This window comes from Mya arenaria, chromosome 9 (genome assembly GCF_026914265.1).
Source record: "Mya arenaria isolate MELC-2E11 chromosome 9, ASM2691426v1".
Taxonomy (NCBI): Eukaryota; Metazoa; Mollusca; class Bivalvia; order Myida; family Myidae; genus Mya; species Mya arenaria.
In genome coordinates, this window is record NC_069130.1 from 46,888,981 (window position 1) to 46,898,517 (window position 9,537).

Genomic DNA, 9,537 nt, shown 5'->3' on the forward strand with positions numbered 1-9,537 from the left:
AAGTTTGAACAATCTTAATAGTGGTCCGATAAACGATGCTTCATACCAAATATCTAAGGCCTTCGCCTTTTGGTTTCGGAGAAGAAGATTTTTTAAGTTTTCATCATATACATATATAAGGAAACCCATGACCGCCCGGGTGGGGCCATTTTTTGACCCCAGGGCCAAAGATTGAACAATATTGGTACAGGTCAACTAGATGATATATCATGCCAAATATCTAAGCTCTTGTCACTATTTGATTTTACGTGTGTATCTATATATGTATATTTGTTATTAATTGTTGTATGTGGCCCATTTTGAAAATTGGTATGTGTACTAAATATGTTATCCAGTTTAAATTAAGACGCAACTTGTCTTTGTGAGTTCGGAGAAGATTTTTTAAGTTTTCACTATAACACATATATATAGAGAAAACCCATCAGCCCCAAGGGCCATAATTTGAACAATCTTGGTAGAGGACCATTTGGTGATCCTACCTACCAAATATCAACGGCCTAAGCCTTGTGGTTTGGGAGAAGAAGAATTTTAAAGTTTTTCCTTTTGGTTGCCATGGCAACCAGAGTTCTGCATGGAATTGAATTCTTTGAACAACTTTGATAGAAGACCACCCAAAGGACATCCCTATGAAGTTTTATTAATATTGGCCCAGCGGTTAAGGAGGAGATGTCCTTTAAGTAAATTGTTGACGGACGACGCATGACGGACAAAAGGCGATCACAAAAGCTCACCTTGTCACAAAGTGACGGGTGAGCTAAAAAAATCCCTACCTACCGACCCATCTTTTTTTCAGCATGTTACAGGAAACGGACATATTTTTTTAGGCCTCATTGTATTTAATAAGTACAAAGAGGAACTTCAAGCGAATACTAAAACATTCTGCATTAATTATGAACATTCATTAAAGCTGAACTCTCACAGATTGTTTAGACAACATTTTTTTATAATTTGTATGGGAATGAGCCAATGTTTGCGTTAATATCTGTAAACCAGTAATATAAGACAGCTGACAAGATCAGATCACTTTTTATTCAAATTCTCGAAAATTGAAGTTTAATGGCTAAAAGTTAGTAACGCTTTAAGAAAAATGAGTTTTTCGGCAGTTCTTTGTGAGTAATCTTATATGATTGAATGATCAGCAATGTATTAATGCCTTTAGAAATCAGCTGATTCTGGGATACAAAATGAAATAAAGGTCAAAACTGTCAATATGTGAGAGTGCAGCTTTTAAGTCATCTAAATCGCATAACATGATTATAGTATGATTCATATGTTTACCTCTGTTAACAAATTTGGCTGTGTCGCAACGTTAAATGACAGCTTGTTCTGGAAATCCTTACAATTCATCATGACGCTGATCACTCCGTTAAAGTCACTGTCTTTGATGGAGGACACGGTCTTATAGCCATCAGGAGGCAGGAAACACTTGCCGATCTCCCAGTGGCTCGTACACCATTTGTCGGCATTTGTGTTCTTCCATGATGGTCCCGAAAACCTGTGATGTATGACTATTTCATCATGGACGCCTTTACAAATCCCGTTTGGACACGGAGAATACAGCTTTTGAGGGGAGTTATGAAATTTACAGTTTCTAGTACTGGTGCATATCCCACGAGTAGGGCAATTCAACACGTTCTCGGTGAAACATTGTGCACATGTTGCCCCGCCTGGAAGACCCTTAGATGTTCTGACGTTGTTATAGATGTCCTGGTGAACGCATGTCAGCACATCCTCTACCAGAGGCTGTAGACCCTCCTTGGTTATATTGAGGGCGAAGGCAGCCTTGACCCAGTTCTGTGCTTTCTTATCCTTCAATAATTGGCCATAAGTTGCCATTGTTTTGCCATGAGATTGTATTCATCACCTGGTAAAAGAAACAAGTCACTTGAGTATTGCTAATTAAATAATACAAAAGTCCCCTTAGTGTTCTTAATACAATGAGGACAATTTGAAATTACTAGCATAAATTTAAAAACACACACAATGTTTAAACAGCAGCCACATTTTTGTTCAACACAAACTTAAAATATTGTTGGCCTGCATAATATCCCTATTGCCCTCTATCCGCATACAGCATTACATGAAGTTTTAATACTTCATTAATACGGAAAAGATCCAGTTAAAGAGAATGGCATATGCACTACTGTAGCAGCCAATTGTATCATAGATGCAATACAAAGCAGCTTTGATAATCTTAAAGTAACATTTACACTATTTATGTCGCCATGGTAACCACAATTTTGTCGAACAATGAATAAAATGATGTGCATGATATTCGGACAGACATCCCCTACGGTGAAATCGGTAGGGGATTATAATTATGCCTTAATATACAGCATAAAATTATTGAGTTATAACCTTTGTAATGGTTCACCGTTATTATATTGTTTACCAAAATAAACAATTTAATGAGATGCAGTCGCAGAGCTCTTTGGTTTGGTAAATCCATACTAACAACCCTTAAACCAGCTTAGTATTCGAGACTATATTTTGTCTACTGGTCCAGCCCCTATAACCGCTGACTGATAATTTCCTTAATAAATGTACTGCAGATTTTAAAAATACTGTCATCCCATTGGGCAAAAATATAATTTCAACCACCAATCGCAGATTCGATGAATATATATAAATTTATTTTAACTCGATAATGTGACGAAAGATTAACTTATAGAATCACTCCCGAGTCTGTTTCCTGGGCAGAAACAATTACTATGTCCTTTCTGAGAGGTCATGAGAAAGAACCCCTGATGGGGATCGAACCCACAACCTCTTGAGTGAGAGACGGACACCTATACCACTAGACCACTCTCAAGGGGTCGCAGGCTTGACTCCCATGCTGGCCTACCGAGCCTATAGTATCAGGTAATCACCAAAAAAGGTAAATGAAATGATAAAACTATGTTTCATTCACTATATTTCAGTATATGTGTAGATGCATTGTTATAATACAGTATTATTCATTGTATTATTTAAAGTTATCCTTCTTACCCGATTTATATGTTTATCGAATAACATTTATGTAAATTTTTGTTCTATAAGACTGTACTGTATGCACAGTGGCTTGATGACAAAGGCTCATTAAAGTCACAATAAATAATTTCAACTAGCCAAAATTATATTTTATACATACTAGAACAATTATATCACCAAAATAATACATTGCCATATACACAAAACGAGATTTGACAAAGTTCAAAAATACCCTATACTGTAATATGAAACAAATGAAGAATGTTCGCCCGGCGAAAATGTAAACAAAGACCAATTCTCGTCGAAAATTATAACTTCTTCGTAAGCTACAAACAAAATACCTGGCTCATATATGCAGTGGCCCGTTATATATACGTTAAAACCGGTATTCTTGTCGAGAGTAACAGTATATGACGAAAATGCTTCAAAATGCGAATTATCACAAGCGCTAGGCAGACATTGTTCTGTCAAAATGCCGTGGTACCCAGCTCTCCTTCACCGATTAGCGAAAGCGGCCGAAGGGCGGGAACCACCGGAACACTCAACGCTTTTCCGATGTTTCCCGTCCTTCGGCCGCTTTCGCTAATCGGGTACTACGTCATTTTGACAGAACAATGTCTGGCTAGCGCTTGTGATAATTCGCATTTTGAAGCATTTTCGTCGTATACTGTTTCTCTCGACAAGAATACCGGTTTTAACGTGTATATAACGGGCCACTGCATATATGAGCCAGGTATTTTGTTTGTAGCTTACGAAGAAGTTATAATTTTCGACGAGAATTGGTCTTTGTTTACATTTTCGCCGGGCGAACATTCTTCACTTGTTTCATATTACAGTATAGGGTAGTCCACCTAAATGGCCGTCAACCAGTCTTTTGACAATTTTTAGACTATGGCAGACTGGTGACGTCCACCATCCCAGCAAAAAGTAGCAAACGGGCCTTGCGCAGAGGATCCTCGAGGCCACAATTTTTAAATTATCTTTGTTATAAATTCAAATTTCTACGAAAATATCATTGCCTACTATCAAACACACATTTATTAATGTCATTATGCCAAAAATACATGTTCAGATACCATAATGCACTTACATGCATCGATTGTATCCATTAATCTGTAAATCTAGGACAAATCTGACAGGTTGTGTACATGTATGAAACAGGGTAGAGGATTTCGAATATTTTGGTCGTTAATAGGCTCGGTTAAATAACACTATTAAAATGCAACCATTTCAATGCGCTGAACGCTAACGTGTTTGATGGGTCAAGTTGGGAGAAGTTGATGATGATGATGTTCGTGATGATGATGATGATGATGATGATTAGGTATCACCATTTTTGAACACTGTTGCGTTGCTCTGCACAATACATAGAAAAGGGAGGATAACTGTGACTGCGCACAGGGTTAACCATCATTGACGGATGGGTACAAATTTATTCGATAAAAATCAACATGTATAAAAAATGGTGGACTGCTACGCTCATTTCGTGACCCAGAGTATATTTATGTGAAAATAACGACTCTAACGACAAATCCAACCCAGTTAAGATCACTGTTAGGTATATTTGTAACAATTATATCATTATTAATCAACATCGATGCATAATATTACTATATATTCTTTCGCCCAGTGTTAAATGGTAGAGAGTTGTAGGGTTACAGGGATACACATGAAATGTCAAAATAATAAAAAAGTATCCCTGATCGCTCATTATTGTAGCTACAGTATAGGGTATTTTTGAATTTTGTCAAATCTCGTTTTATGTTTATGGCAATGTATTATTCTGGTGATATAATTGTTCAAGTATGTATAAAATATAATTTTGGCTAGTTGAAATTATTTATTGTGACTTTAATGAGCCTTTGTCATCAAGCCACTGTGACTGTATGTTTCTTTGTATATGTTCTGATTATCATGTGTCACTTCATATTGGAGGAAATAAAGAATCTCCCTCCCTACTTTTTGACATGACATTTGATGACAGGTTAGAATAATTAATGGTAAATGCGATTATGTTAAAAAATATTGTAATAAATTACTGCATTGACATTTTGACTTAGTCCAAATAATTGTACGTTGACAGATTTTTTTTAGATTTTTGATATGGCAAATCCTTCACGTACAAATTGTTTAGTATCAAAAGTGGGTAGTTGTTCCGATCAGGATTCCGGGTTAAAGCATATAGCGTCTATAAAATATCATAAAAACAAGAAATATTACCAGATAATGTTATTTTATATTAGTTCCGTACACAAAAAATAAATATCCAACTTATAATTATGAGTTTGACGGCTTTTCTTCATTTCATTCTGTCGAAACATAACGATATATACATGAAGGGCACCTGCAAGGCTTCAGGGCACAGTTTTAAATCGCTCGGAACATTTCGGCCATGGCCGAGTTGTTACGATTGTATAACGAGATCTTTCTCGAAGCTTTGTCGGAGAGGCCGAGTTCTTACGATTGTAACGAGTTGTCCCCCTTCGGATAATTGTTGTCAGTGTCAGTCAACTTTCGTTTTGTTGGAAAGGTAAACAACTTGTTTTAATGCATGAAATGCTTGTTTAGTGCAAAATAACATTTCACTTACATGGTAAAAATATGAAAATAACTCTTTATGATCAATTTCAACCATAAAATACTTCACTTAAAAGAATTTCAATATTTTTAAAACACCCCCGTTTTTTGCACATTCCCGTTTAGACGTTAGGGATTGGAAGAATCCCGTATAACACGTCTATTATTTTAGACTACATTTTGACTCTGCAAAAGTGCATCTTTAATTGCTGTTTCATTCTCATAAACACTATGTATACATGTTAATCCACAAATAATATAATACAATGCAAGTGTATGCAAGTAATCATTCATAGTTTATCTTGTGAAATAACGTTTATTCGAAGTAGTTACCGATTTTAGGAATTCCTAAAGTTGTCATGGAACTGTCATTTGCGCCATTTTGAGGTATGATACATCGGTTCATTTTCAGAACATGAATGTTATTTATAACTTTTAATGTAATTTTAAACTGTCTTACAATGTTATTTGTTAATAGCAAATCGTAATTCAACAGATGCATCACATGATGCATTACTCTGAACTGATATGTATTTGAACTATTTTGTAACATCCGCGCGTTCCTCTAACCGAAGTCCAAGGTTATGAAAATTATTTTGATTGTGACTTTTGCAAATGAACCAAGGTCACAAAGCATTAAATTGATATTTCCATGACGACAGTTACTGCCCTTTGTTAATATTTGTATGTTGAACTCGATATTTATGCATAAAATTGTTGTTGTTTGCTCGACCGAAGTACTGCCTTCTAGGGTTAGGAATTCCAAGCACCGATGCCATTGGCTGGTAATTTCCTAAAGACTTTTTAATTGGTCAGAATTCCTAATTCCTAAAATCCAAACCGACTGTCGAGTATATAAGGCGGCGCAATCTGACAGGGTCCGCCCGGTTAGCTCAGTCGGTAGAGCGTTGGACTGTTAATCGGACAACCCGGGTTCGATTCCCGGGCGGACCAGGTCACTTCTGTTGTGATTGGTTATGAAATCCTTTCTACGACCATTCGCACTGTACCACTACTGTACCACTGCCCCTGGCATGTACAGAAGTTGTCAGTTCCTTGCAGAGGTGAAGGCACCTAGTACTGGTTCACCGCCAGAATAGGTGTGCGGTGGTTGAACTGTCACTCTGGGACCCTTCAATGTGCTCACGCCGGGACCTGGAGTATAAACTACTAACACCACCAACACCACCACCAGTGGATATCTGGCGGACCAGGTCACTTCTGTTGTGACTGGTTATGAAATCCTTTCTACGACCATTCGCACTGTACCACTGCCCCTGGCATGTACAGAAGTTGTCAGTTCCTTGCAGAGGTGAAGGCACCTAGTACTGGTTCACCGCCAGAATAGGTGTGCGGTGGTTGAACTGTCACTCTGGGACCCTTCAATGTGCTCACGCCGGGACCCGGAGTATAAACTACTAACACCACCACCAGTGGATATCTTATATTTTTGATCACTCAACAATTTACATTCTTACACGACAAGATCTTAGAAATCCTAAAATGGCAACGCCATACGTAATTCCAAAACTGGTAGGCACTATTTAAACACCAACTAAATATATTCTACAGTTACATTGCAATTTAAAAGCTAATATTATTTATTTACTGAGAAGATAAAACGCTGATTATAATTACGCAGACATGAAAATAATAATTGTTTTGCTTCCAAAGAGACACTGCGTTGCGCCGCTATGAACCCGTTAATTTATGTGCATGTGTTTCATGTATATTTAAATAAGGGAGCCATAAATTAGACGTCTTCGGAAATGAAAGACTTTGTTGTTGTTTTTGACGAAATTGTTCCAACGGTCAATTAGAATAGAAGCCATCCTGACGAAGACAAAATGTGTTACAATATTAAGGACGTAGCGTGTTAATGGTATGAAGTTTTATTTCTGCAAATTAAAAGACTGTTTTATTTAAAAACGTTCATAAAATCATAATGTAAATGTGAATTTGAAGGCATTTTTTGTACTCAGGTGATCTAAAAAAAAGTCAAATCACCCTTTTCATGCCTACAGCCTTTGAACTCTCACAGTCAGTGTTAATATCTAAATAATCATACATCAAATTGATGATTATGTGTTTCTATGATTCACAGCCTATAAATAGGTTTGCACTGGGATACCAATTAAGATGGTTTATCACAAAGGTGAATGAAAGAAATGGTTTCCTAATATAAAAAAAAAACACAAAAAACATAACATTAAACATAAATTAAACCGAAATGCAATACTTTTGTCATATAGAATGACAATTCGTATAATATATGTACAATGTAACTACATGTATGATAATCAAGCCTTATTTAATATATTCATCACATTTGTGCAACCGTTATGGATGAATGAGTACAGTATTAAAACCAGTAGAATCCATAATTGTGTGCGATATAATCATAAAGTATTTTGTTAACTCTAAGCCGTATTCCCTTTATAAATTACTTATCTATTATTTTCCTCCTTTTTAACCAGTATGTATAATTATCTATACCAAATTGTTTATTTTGAGGTCTTAATGGGGAAATGACTTTCAAGGTTTGAGCAGTATACATACACGTAAAACGAAAGCAGTTAACAGCGTATAAAACAGGTCGAAACAGGATCATGAAAAATAGGTAAAATGAAACATGATTTTCAAATATTAAACTCACTTAATACGGTTTTTCATTTCTTAATGTCTCTGATTACACATATAATGTGATGCAGATCTGAAAAACTGTTGAATTGTGTTTAAAAAAAAATGAAAACTCACATTCACGGCCGCTATCCTAGTAACCGAATACGTGACGAATATCAAACAAAGCGCATGCGCGAATACACGTGGGTGCCAACCCTAACAACCCGGCCTTCTCCGGCAAGATTCAAAATAGACCACATAAACACTCATAACTGGCCGTCGGTCGCTCTCATTGGGTGGCTGGGTGAGCCGTAGGGTTTACGTCGTTTCTGCCTGGCTTCTCGAAACTTATTGAAAACATTCCGAACACTTCTGACTTTAAAGGTTTGAGCAGTATACATACACGTAAAACGAAAGCAGTTAACATTGTATTAAACAGGTCGAAGCAGGATCATGAAAAATAGGTAAAATGAAACATGATTTTCAAATATTAAACTCACTAAATATGGTTTTTCATTTCTTGATGTCTCTGATTACACATATAATGTGATGCTGATCTGAAAAGTTGTTGAATTGTGTTTAAAAAAATGAAAACTCACACATTCACGGCCGCTATCCTAGTAACCGAATACGTGACGAATATTAAACAAAGCGCATGCGCGAATACATGTGGGCGTCAACCCTAACAACCCGGCCTTCTCCGGAAAGATTCAAAATAGACCACATAAACACTCATAACTGGCCGTCGGTCGCTCTCATTGGGTGGCTGGGTGAGCCGTAGGGTTTACATCGTTTCTGCCTGGCTTCTCGAAACTTATTGAAAACATTCCGAACACTTCGGCCAAGTCGTAACAACTCGGCCTTCTCCGACAAGCTACGAGATATACATCCTAAATAGTAGTAAGGATACTGTATACGAAATGTGATGAGGTCGCCGGCAATTAACACCATTTTTAATCCGCGTAAAGAAGGCGCGCAGTACTGTCAAAACAACAAGAAATGGATTCGTGTTGTTACATTGCATGTTCTTTTTTCAGAAAAGATATTTATTTAAATATCGAAGTATTTCGGCATTTAAATGTTTAGATGTCCTTGAACTTCTATACCAGGAGCACTCAGTAAATGGATACGAGAGTACACTAGTACTTAATGCACCAGTCAGTTGTAACCACGCCACCCCCCCCCCCTCCTCAGGTCCGAGGAATAGCGGGGACTTTGACTCTCGACCTAGCCAAGCCCGGGTAAAGTTTTGCCCTGCGGAGACGGCCTGCTGGTAACATCCCCGCCAAATGCTCCCGCACCCAAGGGACTCTAGGTAAGGCACATTCCCCGCTATATTTGGCTGGAAGACAAAACCACCGCATTCAC

At 37.2% G+C, this 9,537-nt stretch overlaps 1 protein-coding gene and 1 non-coding gene across 8 annotated transcripts in view; one reads left to right on the top strand and one right to left on the bottom strand.

Annotated features, from left to right (window-relative positions):
* Positions 1–8,806, bottom strand: part of LOC128203282 (uncharacterized) — a 33,180-nt gene extending 24,374 nt beyond the window's left edge. Inside the window, exons 1-2 of one of the 7 annotated variants that reach the window (XM_052904629.1) lie at positions 8,769–8,806; positions 1,279–1,864 (exon numbers count right to left, since the gene is read on the bottom strand). In XM_052904629.1, the coding sequence (XP_052760589.1) occupies positions 1,279–1,836 (558 nt within the window). In that variant the 5' untranslated portion in view covers positions 1,837–1,864; positions 8,769–8,806. Of the gene's footprint in view, positions 1–1,278; positions 1,865–4,060; positions 4,080–5,880; positions 6,319–8,203; positions 8,223–8,304; positions 8,638–8,669 lie in introns of those variants that run through there. The other 6 variants (XM_052904628.1, XM_052904627.1, XM_052904632.1 and 3 more) reach the window with 6 other exon arrangements.
* Positions 6,425–6,501, top strand: Trnan-guu (transfer RNA asparagine (anticodon GUU)). The gene has a single exon. It is a non-coding gene; the product is annotated as a tRNA-Asn (tRNA).
* Positions 8,807–9,537: the final 731 nt, after the last annotated feature.